The 15,696-nt window shown below is 41.4% G+C and overlaps 1 protein-coding gene and 1 long non-coding RNA gene across 2 annotated transcripts; both read left to right on the forward strand.

Annotated features, from left to right (window-relative positions):
- Positions 1-427: 427 nt before the first annotated feature.
- hhex (hematopoietically expressed homeobox) lies at positions 428-5,493 on the forward strand. The gene is made up of 4 exons (XM_086138382.1): positions 428-836; positions 4,338-4,516; positions 5,005-5,055; positions 5,144-5,493. Exons 1-4 carry the CDS (start codon positions 428-430, stop codon positions 5,414-5,416), a joined length of 912 nt encoding a protein of 303 aa, XP_085994508.1. The 3' UTR covers positions 5,417-5,493.
- A 334-nt stretch (positions 5,494-5,827) lies between these two features.
- LOC147189503 (uncharacterized) lies at positions 5,828-6,787 on the forward strand. The gene is made up of 2 exons (XR_015104127.1): positions 5,828-6,272; positions 6,348-6,787. It is a non-coding gene; the product is annotated as an uncharacterized LOC147189503 (long non-coding RNA).
- Positions 6,788-15,696: the final 8,909 nt, after the last annotated feature.

Below are 15,696 nucleotides of genomic sequence, written 5' to 3' on the forward strand. Positions count from 1 at the left end.
TATAGACAAGAATTTGTTTTTTTTCCTCCTTAAACTATCAACTAAAACTGATTATTTGATCGTCTTTGTTTTGGTGGAGAAGCAATTACCTTTGGTCAACTGTCATCTGATTACCGAATGTCTGCATGGGTCGATTGGAGGAGATGAGGGAGCCAATCAGAAACGTTCGCTGTCCACCTGGAGGAAGTGACTCGTCCATTTATCTCCTCCCTTCTGCGTCTGCAGCCAGATAACAGTCCAACAGTTGGATCGGGACCACCTCCAAAAAAAAAACAAAAAAAAAAACTCCGCAGGCGACTGAAACCGTCTTTTTTTTTTTTTTTACTTAACGGATAGTGCAAATGTTTTTTGTACTGGCAAACGCTGGAAAAGAACTGAACTTTTGTCCAAAATATAGATCGCGGGAGTGAACGGCATACCAGCCAGCATGAGTGTCCCTCTGTACGCGCCGACTGCCATCCAACAAGCTCACCCGACTCCTTTCTACATAGAAGACATTCTAGGGAGGACCGATCACACCACCGGCAACTCTTCATCTTCTTCTCCCTCCACCTCCACCGCCTCGTCATGCTCATCCACTCCGGTCATCCCGACGCCGACTTTCCCGTCGCCGAACTCTTCCTTTACAAACTTCATCTCACCTTACCGGACGCCAATTTACGAACCGACGCCGATTCATCCGGTGCTGTCGCACCACCACGCGACCGCAGCTTTCGCGGCCTGCACGTACGCCTCCGCTGGAGCTTTCGCAGGCTCCGTGTATCCTTTTCACCATCAGCAGCACCACCGAGCACTGGGGGAGTACGGACATACCCTGCTAAGGCACGACCCTTTCGGTGAGTTGCTATCAAAAAAACAGATTTGAGCAGCAACCGCGTCGTTATATTTGTGTAATAAATACCATATATAATCTTGGCGCCCGGCATATCTATTTTCCTTTGCACTTACTGATGGTCTCTTAGAATCCGGACAGCTTTTTTGAAATATTTCCCGAGAGAATCTAAATCATCAAATAGTGAAAAAAAAAATCGTCTCACACAATTGTTTTGTTTCCGGCTGTTTGTTGCACCACTTGAACAGAATATTTTGCAGAACAAAACGATCACGCTTGCATAATACAATAAAGTCCAGTAATAATATAGTGTTATTTATATTATTAGGACATTATTGACCTGAACAAATATAATAATGCCAATGGTTATAAGTTGCATAATGCACACAAAAAAATTGAATGGAGTGGTTGTTGTGTGTCTAGCTATTTAGTAGGCAACTTCTTTGTGTATAGTTTTAATAGCTGTCCTATACCACTCACTGTCCTGTGTCCACAGTAAAAAAAAAAAAAACATTTTATTTATCATCACCCTTCTTTGCTGAGTATAAACTATTGCTGTTATGAACTTTGATTTGTATTAACTGTTATCTTGAACAATCCTAAAGTGGAGCAAAAAGTAGGCCAAGCCCACATCACTTTCTGGACTCCCTTCATTCAAAGGCCGTTAAAAGGGTTAAATGGCACCTATCATTTTTGAGCTGCAGGAACAGTTTGGGTTCAACATGGGACATAGAAAAATCAAACAAAAAAAAAAACAGTTACACTGGATTCCGATAATGAGCCCTGGGTACCAGTAAAATGTTCTCTTTCGAAATTGTGGCCAAATAAATTGGACTGAGACGGTCAAGTTCCATTGTACCTTGGTGGATAAAAAGTGACTCTTGCAGTGTAAGTTCAATGAAGTATGACGATGATGATGTGAGGACAACTTTATGCACATGAAGTTTCAGACCCAACCACGTCTTTGTGACTTGGCTGCAGTGCCACCAAGACTATTTTTCGTATTTGCATAAGAGCATCACGCTTGATCATGCATGCATGCTGGGTGCAGTGAAAACAACATCTCAGAATCAGAGCGTTTTAAAAGCTTTTTTTTTTTTTTTTTTACTTCAAGGGTACATTCTTAATCCATAAAGTAAACAGCCCTCTAATATATATTGTTGCGCCCCCAACCAATCAGTTCGTTTTTTGCGGTGATAGAGTGTTTATGGATGGGATCATGAAATGTGCAAACCTTGACTCATTTTCCTGAGCTTCATTGTTCAGAAACATCAGAGGAGTAAGTCAGTCAGTGACTTAAAACTTGTTATTGTGTGCGCGCATGCATGTCAAAGGAAACTGTAATGTTTGAATGTGGTTGTGTAGATATAATTGTTTGAATGGTCTTGGAGCTTTGTGGCTCTGATATTGCGATTTTTTTAAAAAAGTTCTTTTTAAGTGGAGCGTGACAAGCGGGTCATGTGACTTCGGTGTTGTTGCTGAATGAGCTCCGGGGGGCCTGTTCCGTTGCCTTTGCGGAAGCCGTGAGCTTGTCGATAGGAGTAAATCTGGTCTCAGAAGCTGTTGAATGTTTTCCTGTCTCACTCCGGCCAGCCGCTTCCTCGGGAGCCCGCTGCACGCCGCTGATTATTTTATCGACATCCTCAATACAGACATATACAGGAAACACTCGGCCTCTGATAGGCCGGGATCCGTTTTTCACATATTGTTGCACTTCCTCTGCTTGGCCAGTGAGGATGTGAGTGACTTTCTTTTATGATTGCAAACAGGGCTACACCTATTGCGAAAAAAGTGTAACTTGTGAACGAGTGTGCACGAATAGAATACTTTGCTACAAAATAGCCTATAGTAGCAAATTCGGGTTAGACTTAAATAAATGTACGTTTCCATTTACATTTTTCGTCGCCCTAAATAAAAGGATAAATCAATGTATTATTTGCCTGTCATCGAACATTGCATCACAAGTCCTAAACCAGGGGTGTCAAACTCATTTTTGTCATGGGCCACATCATAGCTATGGAGGCCAATAAAAACAGTTCCCCCCCCCCAAATATTATTACATTTATTTTTAAAAATGGGATGTTGGGAACAAAAATGCTTGCAATATCTCAACATTTTAAAAAAGCGAACACAGTTTGTAATTTTGGTATTTCAGCAAGAAACATGAAGTGGATGCACATCATTTGCTTTGGTGGGCCACATAAAAAGATGTGGCGGGCCAGATCTGGCCCTCGGGCCTTGAGTTTGACACCTGTGTCCTAAAGCGTCATTCGTGTTGCAATTTGTTCCATTGCAAAAATGATTGTTTGTCCTCTTTTAATATTTTTGTTAGGTTTTGATACGCCTGCGTAGATAGAAGAAATCTATTTATCTTACAAAATCTCAGCCCAGCTCATGCTTCGTTCCAACCAAGACCGACCCCCCCCCCCCCCCCAAAAAAAAACACTTTCGCCCAGTGGACTTTGATTGTGTAAATGAGAAGAGGACATGCGTGTCTGTCGGTGCATGCCATCGCCCATAATCACGCCACAAAGCAGGAAACACATGAAGCGGATATTTGGCCATAGTTTAGTCTCTGTCACGACCTTCCCGAAAAAGAAAGCGTACATGCAGCAGGCTAGAACACAGCTGCAAGAAAGAACTATTGTTTGTTCCTCACCATTCACCTGACGGGACACCAGCCTTGAAATTAGTTAGGCACTTGCAGTTTCGAACGCAGTTAATTTTCCATGTTTGGAGTGAAGATGAGGATTTCATCCTTATTTTGAAAAACACAAGAGCGCAGGCTTAAACCTTTGTCACCAAGAGAAATGCAACCATGTCATCAATAAAAAATTGATCAGGTGACGTTTCATCAAGATATACAGTACGTATGTGAAATGTGGATTCAATATGGTTGAATAGTTCATGTTCAAACCCTGCTCCCATATTAAAGTGCAGTTAAAATGTCACGATTTTCTTTAAAATAAAAAAAAACAACAACAATTATAAGGCTTGTAACCATTTGAAATACTGAAATAAATTCCGGTTTTAACCACCTCAAATTGGCAGCAGTTGCACCGTTTTACTGCAGATGACTCCCACAATTTGAGGCCAAGTAGTCATCGTCACTATGTTTAAATGTTCAAATATAACCTTTTCCCCAATACGATTATCGCCGCGTCTGTACTAATGTCCTAAACATTAGCGTTTCCTTTCTCATATTTAATTACAACTTTGTTGAGGCGTCTCTTTCCATTGATCAACTATGTTAGCGCGATATGACGTCGGAATGTTCCAAATATGAAAGAATGATCATGAATGCAAATTATATTAACGTTACATTATGAAATCGACCGACAATAGCGCCGATTAATAAAATAACAATTTTACGGAAATGTGCAACGGGTGGGAAAATAAACAGAGAAATTAAATCCGTTTGCTCAGGAGATTACGTGTACACAGCAGGCGAGGCCCGGTGTTCTTTTTTTATTATAAAAGACCCTCGCTGTGCTTTCTCTCAAAGGGAAACCTCTGCTGTGGACCCCCTCCATCCAGCGGCCCTTACATAAGAGAAAAGGCGGTCAGGTCCGTTTCTCGAACGACCAAACCATCGAATTGGAGAAGAAATTCGAGACCCAGAAGTACCTTTCACCCCCGGAGAGGAAACGACTTGCCAAGATGTTGCAGCTAAGCGAGCGGCAGGTGAGCAAATACCAAACCTAGAGGGAAAAAAAAAATTGTCTGAGCTGAAGTTCACTGAGATTAAATAATGAGTCGCGACGCCACATTTAAACAGCTTTCATACACTCGTTAATACTTTAACATTGATCAAACATGCTTTACCACAACAACAACAACAACAATAATAAATATACAATAGCGAAGCGAAAGGTTGGGAATCGTAGCCTAACCCACGCAATGACGTTTACTTCATCAAGGCTGATGTGTTTAATTAATAAAGTGAATTATTTAATAATAATAATACAATAATAATAATAATAATAGTGTAGATTTATCTGAAATTGTTTGCCATTCCTGAACTCCGTTTGACTTAACCTCTTTAAAACAAAGCAACAATTGCTACCTTCAGGAATTAATACATTTTCAAATATCAATATAATTAGAATATAGGCCTATTTAATATGATAATGGACAAATAGTAATTATGAAATTGGTATCTATTTTTTCAGGTGAAAACCTGGTTTCAAAATCGACGTGCAAAATGGCGAAGACTCAAACAGGTTGGTTCTTTTACAACTACTTTTTCCGGATTCGACTGATTATTTATGACAACCTTTGAACTGGATGCTCAATTTTTCAATCGATCAGGAAAATCCGCAAGGAGGTAAGCCGGAGGAGGACGCCAGTGGTGCGGCAGGGAGGAATGACAAAGGAGACGGGACGTCCGAACAGTCCGGGGTCCTGTGCACAGAGCAGACACGGACGGTGGCGGACTCCCACGTGGTTGAAGCGGGCGACAGTGGGCGAGCCATGTCGCCACAACAATCCTTCGCGGAACCGGAATGGAGCCTTTCAGACGACACAGACCTGGAGCTGGACATAGAGGAGGACAATGAGTTCACACTGACCCACCAGCTCTGAGGCGGGTGAAGATACAATGATGGACCGGTCCCACACATTCGCAAAAAAATAAAATAAAAATAAATAAATAAAATAAATTCTCTCTCTCTATCTATCTATCTATCTATATATAGATATAGCTATATATATATATATATATGTATCGCTGGGAAATTACGCTTCCCCGATTGTGTTAAATATTATAGGTAAGGGTGAAATGAATGATTTATAAACAACTGACAATATAAATCTCAAATTCCAAACATGTAATAATACATACTGTACAGTAAAAACATCTATCAAAAAGGTAACGTGTCTTCTTCAAGTAACACACGCATAAATATTTTTAAAAAAATCTCTCTCTCTCTCTCTCTCTCTCTCTCTCTCTCTCTCTCTCTCTCTCTCTCTCTCTCTCTCTCTCTCTCTCCTCTCTCTATATATATAGTAAATATTCCCATCCCCGGAATTCTATAGAAAGGTTATCCTTCACCCGGAATAAAAACCTATGCATTAACATTTTGACTACGATATTACGTGTTACCGGAAGTTGCGTAAGCGTTAATTCCACAACCCGTAACCCGGATGGAGGTGTAATGCCGCGGGAGTTTAAATATACGCAACGCCCACCCGATGCGACGGAAAAGACTGACGCTGAAACAAGTTTTCACTTCGCGTTTCTCGATCATCAGATTCTAAACGACGACGTGTAAGTGAGTTTTTATTGCCGTGCGTTTTACTGTAATTGTGAATGATTTTAACTTTATTCACTTACGTCCTGGAGAACGCGACACTATCTTAAAAGCAGCACCCACTCGACATGACCGAAGAAACGTGTTCGCTTCGCCGTTTTCATTCATCAGATTCGAAACGAAGACGTGTAAGTGACTTTTTATTGGCGTGCGTTTTACTGTAATTGCGAACGATTTTAACTTTATTCACTTACGTCGTGTAGATCATCGCATCGAAACGTACAAGAACTGTAACGACTGGAGTGGAGCGAGTGAAATGCATCCGTTTGAGCAGGCTGGAGACAAAGACGCAAATTTACGAAACTTTAAAAAACAAGGGATCGATTCAACTCCTGATGACAAGCCACCGTCCAGCAAGGAAGCAATGCAAATGGCAACAAAAATCCTTAAGTATGCACAAGAATTACCAGACATCAGTGATCAACGGGACAGTTACTTGCAACTAGCAAGGAAACTGTATGACACGCAGGCAAACATTGTCATAAACCAAAGAATGCATCCAACAAAACAATCCAAAATACACATTTTTTTCCCAAGACAGAAAAAAATAAACATTAAAATACTGTATGTATTTTACTGTTGTGATTTTTTTGGGATACACCTGTATTGCAGTTTTTGTTATATAAACAGTTTTTGGACAGTATATTTTTGCATTTTATTGATTGTGTTGTTACACATGCATTTTGTCAACATACTTGCAGGTTCATAAAGGACATGTACAATGCTCATTTCCCAAATGAGGAATTTCTGTTATCGGGACAAATTGGACAGCGCAAACACGAGTCCGTACTAGAGAATATGCATGTTACTGTTTGTACTGTAAATTAATAGATTTGCTCCGTTTTAATTTTTACAAAATCAAACACACTCACAGATTAGCCAAATGTTTATGTCAATGGTTGTCCCATCACCACATCCAACTTCAAATATCTTATCATCGGGACCTCACGCAAACACTGTCAGTGGGAGTTTTTCAGTACGAAGATTAGGTTAATAATTTATTGAACTCAGAACAGCGGGACAGATAGCGGAGCAACTGATTGATCATCAATATTTGCACAGATTTTTTTTTTCTAGCGGATTATGGTAGTTGAAGAAATGTCAGTTCAATCCAAGTGTATTTTAACAGGACGGCGGGTGACTTTGGGGAACGAGAATCTATTTGTGACTTGTGTGTCGTCGTTTCGAGGTCATAATTGCATTTACACAATAAATTTGACTAGGTTCAATGGCCTCCCACGCATATGACTCGTCCAAAACCAACAGTGTGCTCATTGATCTGGGCCACTGTATTGTGTAATGCTTCACAAATTTCTCAGGGTAAAGTCAACAATTTGAGGATTAGCGCACACAGTTGACAATGAAAAGTTCAATAGATAGTCAGAGCGCACACACAAAAGCATTCACAGAATACTCGGGGGTGATACAACACAATCTAACGAGATTCAGTACTCGAGGTGTGGATGTGGAAACAATTATGGGCGCATCTTTCTGTCGGACAGCGGTAGTAGCAGTTAGCCATTTGTTCTAGCGGTTGTCACAATACTTGCGTTTGGACTGTTGCTGATCAATATTAACCTAAAAGTGCAATAATGTCAGTGCACACAGAATAAATTGTTCAGAAATTCAGTATTTTATCAGTAATTAAATATTAGATTTTCTTTGTCTTTTTTTTTTGGAGCAGATGGTACGTTATATGGTTACCATTCAGTGGGGGGGGGGGTCATCATTTTATCTTTAACATATTCGGTCAAAAGCAAACATGAAGAAACTGGCCAACCTTTTCCAATACTTTTGGGAATTTATTTGTGAAAGCAACATTTTTAATGCAGCACTTAATTGTATAGGGTCTCTCTCATAAGTTCCGGAAACTTCTCATTTTTCAAACGGACACAACTATCAGAGGTCATCTGATACCGGGTACTTCATCTGACTAGGGCTGTATTTAAGCAGTCCAGGGTTTTGTCAATATTCCAACCAGGAATTAGTTACTTTGTATTACCTCTTTAACAGGAAAAAAAAAAACCCTCATAGGACTGCAGGACAGTATTGGCACAGCCCAGTGACAAGCTATAAACTGCGTGTGTGTATTGGAGGACACAAGTTAATGTGTGGTTATATTTAAACGACTGAGGAATGCATTGATTGTTGACCTTGGCCAAATGAAAGCCATTATCTCCCCCCCCCCCTCCCCTTTCCCACTCAGCTGATAAATTAATGAGAGAAAACACTGTTTACATCGATAATAGTGTCGCCACCAGCCACAGAGACAGAGGTGGGGAGGCGGTGGGTGTGGGCTCAGAGGAGGAAACAGAAAGAGACTGACAAGGAAAGAGAGAAATATCAGTTCAGGGTGTCCCCCCCCCCCCCCCCCCCCCGCCTACTGCCCGAGCACAGCTGGGATCGGCTCCAGCATGCCAACGACCGTCGTGAGGATAAGCAGCTCGGATGCAAGAAGGAGGAAAGAGCTGTCGCTGTGTTGACCTGCGATTGAATAGACTATACACTTGAGCAACGATTGTCAAATTTGGGTTCTCAAGAAGTCAACAGTTGGTAACAAAGGTCCTGAAATATTAGTTGTTTCCGCAGAACCGACAAACAGGATAGATGCCTTTTTGCATGCGTTGCTGCTCCATTTGATTTTAAGTTAAAAAAAAAAAAATTTGAAGTGCATTTAAGACATCAAATCCTGGACGCCAGTGAACCTTCTCCATCTGAACCAGGACAAAAGGGAAGTTTTAGTCGGCGGTCTTGAGGTTTGAGAAACCTTTAAGCAAAGTACAAGATGTTTCCTTAAACCTTTCATCACAAGTGAAACACCCAGGTGTTATTTTACACCAGGGGTGTCAAACTCGGTTTTCTCAAGGGCCATTTTATAATTACCATTTCCCTTGGGGGGGCTGTGATGACTGAAACTCTCTAAAGAAGTCAAGAACAACGTTTTATTCAGCTATTGTTTAAGTAACTCGAATGAGGGGGTTGGTAACAAGAAAATGCTTACAATATGTCACTGATTTATTACATGTGAAAATGTGAAATTTTGGTACACATTTTAAGAAGTATCATGGAAGTTTTTGTCTTTGATTTGCTTTCGCGGGCCACTTAAAACGATGTGGCGGGCCACATCTGGCACGCCGGGCCTTGAGTTTGACACCTGTGTTTTAGACTGAACTCAGTTTTGTACTGCACGTTAATTATTTTTTTTTAAACAAAACTATACAGAGCCGTAAAAGAGACATGATAAAAAATAAAAAAATGTTCCTCATTGGGACGAGAAGCTTTCTCGTCTTCACAAAGAAGAAAAAAATCGTTCTAATGAGAAAGTTTCTCGTTCACGTTTATTTTTATTATGCTTATATCAGTATTTTATCATTTATATCTATTTATATACTTTTTGTTCTTCTACTTCTCCCTTTCATAATTTTGCTGCTGTAAATTGAGAATTTCTCCATTGTGAGACAAATAAAGGTTTTCTTATCCTCTTATTAGAATGAGAACGTAATATGCATGCATGGGGGACCCTACATTTCGGTTTGCAGTGCTTCGTCCTTGTTTTGAGAGGATTTAGTGGATTGACCTGTGATTTTCGGGGCACCAAATTCTTACCAATTCTGTATTGCGAGCTTGCCAGAGATATTGTTTTGTGGAATTTGCACGTTGTCTCATTCTGGCCCGGGTTTCCTTCTCATCCATCGTGGTTTTACACAGCCTTTTGCTCATGGAAAGTCTTCAGCCATTCAAAGTCTGCGAAACACACATTTGTATGTGCTGAACCAACAATATGTTCCTTATACAGACTGCGAAAAGAAAAAGAGGCTCCAATACAGGTTGTTAATGAACGCGAGTCGGTTTAAAGATGCGGCACATGTCCGGTCTTTAGGCAAACACTTGGTGATGTCACTTACGGCAAACTGAGATCATAGTTCATGCACTAAACTCTCAGGGCAGGAGGAACTCCAAGTTAAATTGGTTGTGAGCTGATTTGTGTCAAAACTGAGCAAACGAGGTCTCATGTCTCAAAGGATGGGACGCTGGTCCGAGCAGCTTTCTGTGGACTTGTAATGATGACAAATGAGTGTTCCATGAAGGGGACTGTGAGTAACACGCGGCCTTTCCCCTTACCATTAACCCTCCATTAATGCTCAACCCAGGAATTGCGTGTAATTTGAGCTAAATACAGTAGAGTATTTGTAATGCACGGCTGATCGGACATCACCACCCCCGCTCCCCTCCCTTCACTCACCATTTGAGGATGATAGCAGCGATGCTATCTGTTGTTGGCATATCTATTCAACATCTCACATTTGTCCTTTAGGTGTGAATGTGACTTGGAATAATTGTTCATCATGTTTGCATTTGTGTACGTGTGCCCTGTGATTGGCTGGCAAGCAGTAGCGGTATATTCCATCTTCAATCCAAAATCGTCTGGGATAGGCGACCCTAAGGAAGGATGAGTGCCGCAAAAAAATGGATGGTTGTACTTGGTGTGGATTTATTCTTAGATGTTATTTATTTAATCCATTTAATTTAAAAAAAAATCTGGTAATATGATGACTGTTGTAAATATGGTTCAATTCTGGATGCTCAGTCTATTTGGAACCCCCACTCATGTGACGACTGTAATTAGTTCCATTCATATAAATGGCTCAAAGAAAGTAAATTCACAGCAGGGGGGAAAAAATAAGTTCTTCTACATCAGGGGTGTCAAACTCATTTTAGTCACGGGCCGATTTGGAGTTATGTCTTCCCTCGGAGGGCCGTTATGACAGTGAAACCACAAAATTACTACTTGTACACAACAAAGTTGTTGATAAATTAATGAACGTAAGTGTCCCAATCAGATACCAACCGGGGTGAATGATTGTTTGTGTATACGAGTGTTATTTGTCAATCAGATCAAGATTTCTCTATTTAGATTATATTGTTTCACTTTTGATAATTTATCTCAATGGGAAACACGTTTTGAAACTAGACATTTGAAATTTATGGAGAAATTCCATGTGAACGATGAAATGTTGAATGATAAAATACAGAATGGAATGATGTGGGATGATTTGGAATGGGAATAATTGGGTACTGCAGTTTCCTCCCACATTCCACAAACATGCATGGCAGGCTGATTGAACACCAAATTGTCCCGAGGTGTGAGTGTGGGCGCGGTTGGTTGTTCTTCTATGTGTGCCCTGCGATTGTTCCCGGGTTGAATTGAATAATCTGAATGATTTGAATTCCAAACATTGTGAATCAGTTTTGTTTCATGCCGAACTGTGACTAAATAGGGACGTTTTGGTTTAAAATGTTTTCATTCGGAGAAACTGTCAATTTTTGCAACGAGAAAAAAAAATGATGAACGAACCCTGAACGACACACTGAATTAAAATAATAACATTAAAGAATAAGAGTCATGTGTCCTTTAGAATTCGAAACAATTATGTTTAGGGTTAGGATTTCCAAGTGAAAGAGAAACACAGAAAAGATTGCTTTTGACGTTGCAGTTTCTGGAGCAACCCATCTCTCTTCATCAACTTCCTTCTCATAACATAAAACTCACTTGGATTCGCCCTAATCAGTTGCCTCTGATGTTTTTGCTGCTTGATTGAAATCTCTTTTCACCATTCAAAGTTAACAGTGAACAAAAGCCCCATGAACGTCACTTCAAAGGACATTGACTCGGATACTCACTTCCTGGATACGCGACTAATCATTGAACTCTGCTTAAGCTCCTATACAACTGAAAAAATATGTCCGCGGCAATCGTAACATCTGGTACGGTAACATATAGACGTGGTCATTGAAAACAATGGAAAACGCCGGCCGGTGTGCGTGGGGTGGGGGGCGGGCGGGGTGGGGGGGGGGGGGAGCTCAGTCGCTGAGACCCATTCCTGCAGCAGCTAAGGAGATGTCACTCACTGGCTCAGGGATGCAATCATGTGTACTATTTACTTTTCAATTAGGCCATATCCAAATGGAAGATAGGGAGGTTTTAAAAGTATTCACATGGTCGTTAAAGGAGTACAGGATTTTCTGCCTCACCTTCCAATTTAGTTCGAGTCCATTTGCACAATTAGCTGATCAAACAACATTCTCGCCCCGAGCACACATAATGATAATAAATCTTATGGACTAATGTTGCAAAGAGCCAGCGAAAAAAGGGTGATTTAGGGTCATAGGAGATGGCATTTTACCCCAACACAGTCTATAGCGAAATAGCTGCGTGCCTCATCATCTTCTCACTATCTCATAAAGCAAAACATGATATGATATTGAATATATATCGTAAGAGTGGCTCGGTGGACAAGTGGTTAGTGCGTCGGCCTCACAGTGCAGAGGTACCGTGTTTGATTCCAGCTCTGGCCTTCCTGTGTGCAGTTTGCATTTTCTCACTGTGCCTGCATTTTCTGCGGGTATTGCGGTTTCCTCCCACATTCCAAAAACATGCATGGCCGGCTGATTGAACACTCTAAATTGTCACTAGGTGTGAGTGTGAGCACGGATGGTTGTTCGTCCCTGCGTGCCCTGCGATTGGCTAGCAGCCGGTTCAGGGTGTTACCCGATTGGCCAAAGACAGCTGGGATAGGCCCCAGCGCCCCCCGCGACCCTTGTGAGGATAAGGCAGATATGAAAATGGATGGATTGATGGATGTGTATCATCATATAGAATTGATTGTACCTTTTGAAAACCACTGGACGAACATTTATTGTTCACCTAATGGTTCTTAACCTGGGTTCAATCGAACCCCAGGGGTTCGGTGAATCAGTCTGAGGGGTTCAACGGAGACTCTGCCATCGAGGTTAAGACACATTTAGTTACGATACACCCGCCTGACGGTCACTGGCCGCAGATGATCACGTTACATATCTTGTCCAATCAGTGCTGCGGGAAATGTAGTTCCCTTGGTAGTCAGAGTGTGAAATGTCGTGATCGTACCATATGAACTGGTTGGGTTCTTAAGAACCACAGATTTAGAGTGTTCCATGAAGGTGCCAGGCATGTCTTTGGAATGTGGGAGGAAACCAGAGTACCCAAAGAAAACCCACGCAGGCACGAGGAGAACATGCAAACTCCACACAGGAGCCAAAATCGAACCATGCAGTCGACCACTGGGCCGCCCACCTTACTTCCACTTGAGCTTTCTTTTTTAATATGTACAATTGTCTTTTTATTGTTGAATGCACCTTTTTGGCGATATCTCGGTGTTTACTTACTAGAATAGTGCGGCGTTTTGTCATCTCAGTGTGGATTTATAAGATGGCCACTCTTTTGTGTGAATTTTAACGTGTTGACTGTGCATTGAAGACATTGTTGACGTCTTGAAATCAATAGCAAACCTCCTGACCGATAATGCTCCTTCACATCCCACCTGGACATCTGTTAGTTCTTTGAGACACTGACCTCTTATTGTTTTTGCACTTTGGCCTGGCTCTCGCTACCACCCTGCATCCTGCCAATGAACAAACTGAGGTCATCCTGTTTTCCTTCTTTTGTTGGGTGACAATGAGTGTTTTCTCTCATCCCAAATCGAGTCATCTTGACCCTCACAAAACAATGACTGCACTCACTTCGTGATCATTCAAGAGTGTTGAGATAAACACGTGGAAGCTGGCCACATCTGCACAATAACTAAAATGTTAACCCACTGAATGGTACACTGGAGAGAATTTATTCTAAAAAAAAAAACTTACCTGACAATATGGGGCATGCCTTATACCGCTAGCTGTCATTTCTGTCTTTTGGCTGAATCCAAATCCCGCCCAATGAAATTCAAAATTGATCTGATCGCATAGCTGCCTTAATTCTACTCACATGAATCAATTTCCGTGATTAAAAAGAAGTCAACGAAAAGCATTTAAAGAAACCTCCATCATAATTGAACATGAACGCGGCAATTTTCAGATTATGGTGTGGGAGTCGGAAGATTGAATCCCTAAAGCATCGGGTCATACGAGACACACTTTTCCTCTGCGGCCTTATCTTATTAATGTGGAGTTTCAGGAAACTATTGCTGCACTGATGTTTCCAGCCACAATGCAACAGGCCAGAACAATGTAGTGATAATTTGTTTGGTTTCCGGCAAAAGGACTGTGAAAACAGCGATGGCCATCGAGACAGGAAGGCCATTAATAGATGAAGGAATGTTGACTGAGAGCAAAAACGGATGTCGGACGCAGTAAAATGGATCAAGTTGGGAGAACCAATATTTTGTTCTTCACCTAGATACACATAATGTGAAAAAAAATCGATGGTGATTTTTAGGAAAACATTTTAATTTATCTACCATCCATCCATCCATTTTCTTTTGCTTTTCCGGGGCTGGGTCACGGGAACAGTAGCTTTCGTACGCAACGCAGCCCAAACTCTGACATCGGTAATGCATGGACAGAACAGCCAGTCGGTATTATTTCGATGAAGTAATAAAGCCAATTTCTTATTTCAATTTCAGACCAGACAGCCTGGTGGGCGAGTGGTTAGCACATCGACCTCACAGTGCAGAGGTCGTGGGTTCGGTCCCGGCTGCGGCTCCGGCCTTCCTGTGTGGAGTTTGCATATTCTCTTTGTGCCTGCGTGGGTTTTCCGGGTACTCCGGTTTCCTCTCACATTCCAAAAACATGCATGGAAGGCTGGGTGGACACTCCAAATTGTCCCCGAGATGTGATTGTGAGCGCGAGTGGTTGTTTGTCTCTGTGTGCCCTGCGATTGGCTGGCGACCGGTTCAGGGTGTTTCCCCCGCCTACTGCTCAAAGACGGTCGGGGTGGGCTCCACAGCACCAACCGCGACCCTTGTGAAGATGGATGGATGGAATTTAGACCACTTTCAATATTTCCTTTGCTTCATCTTAAGAAATCAGTTGACATGAACTCAATTAATTCTTTATGTCAATTTGGTCATCAGCTGAGTCCTGAACAACGCTGATGTAATTTTCAGTTGACAGCAAGTGGCAAAATGGCCACCGCAGATGGATAATTGTTGTTGGTGCACATGCAGTGAAAATCTTTCTTGAATGAATATAACGTCTTGGTGGTCTTTTACATTCTGCCACCAGGTACTCTCGTTTACAAACATTTGGAAATGTCCAATTACAAGACGCCATTATTTAATAAAAGTGGCCATCTATTGAGAGTTTGTAAATTTTGACATATGTGCGAAGCTCATTGCTCAACACATTGTTCTGTCAATCACCCTTAGCCCTTTCATGCGCCAATAATAATAACCTGTAACCTGATAACATGACAAGCTGTCAACTCTAGTAACCGCTGTCCCTGAAAGGGTTAATATGATTGCTAAATCATGCGCAATCAGCAAGAAAATTATATTTACAGCATTATTTATTTTGGCAGTTAGACTAAAATTCCAGTTTGTAAATTTGCCATTTGTGTTCGACAAAGAGTCGGAAGGAAGTGAAGCAAATGGAGCAAATGTACGTTCACATTCCTCCTGGTTCTTAGTCTGAGCCTTCCCACTTAAAGGAGACGAGAGAGAGTGTTGAGAGGTTCATGTCTGCACAGATAAGATCATCCACGTCTCACTCTTTGCACTTGTATAATGTGCAAGT

The sequence above is a fragment of the Hippocampus guttulatus genome, chromosome 19, assembly GCF_054856545.1.
Source record: "Hippocampus guttulatus isolate MCC_2025c chromosome 19, RoL_Hgut_1.0, whole genome shotgun sequence".
Lineage (NCBI taxonomy): Eukaryota > Metazoa > Chordata > Actinopteri > Syngnathiformes > Syngnathidae > Hippocampus > Hippocampus guttulatus.

Coding starts and splice junctions, on each gene's coding strand:
- hhex (XM_086138382.1), top strand. CDS start 428: ATGAGTGTCCCTCTGTACGCGCCGACTGCCATCCAACAAGCTCACCCG. Junction 837..4,337: donor GCTAAGGCACGACCCTTTCG/GTGAGTTGCTAT, acceptor TTTCTCTCAAAG/GGAAACCTCTGCTGTGGACC. Junction 4,517..5,004: donor TGCAGCTAAGCGAGCGGCAG/GTGAGCAAATAC, acceptor CTATTTTTTCAG/GTGAAAACCTGGTTTCAAAA.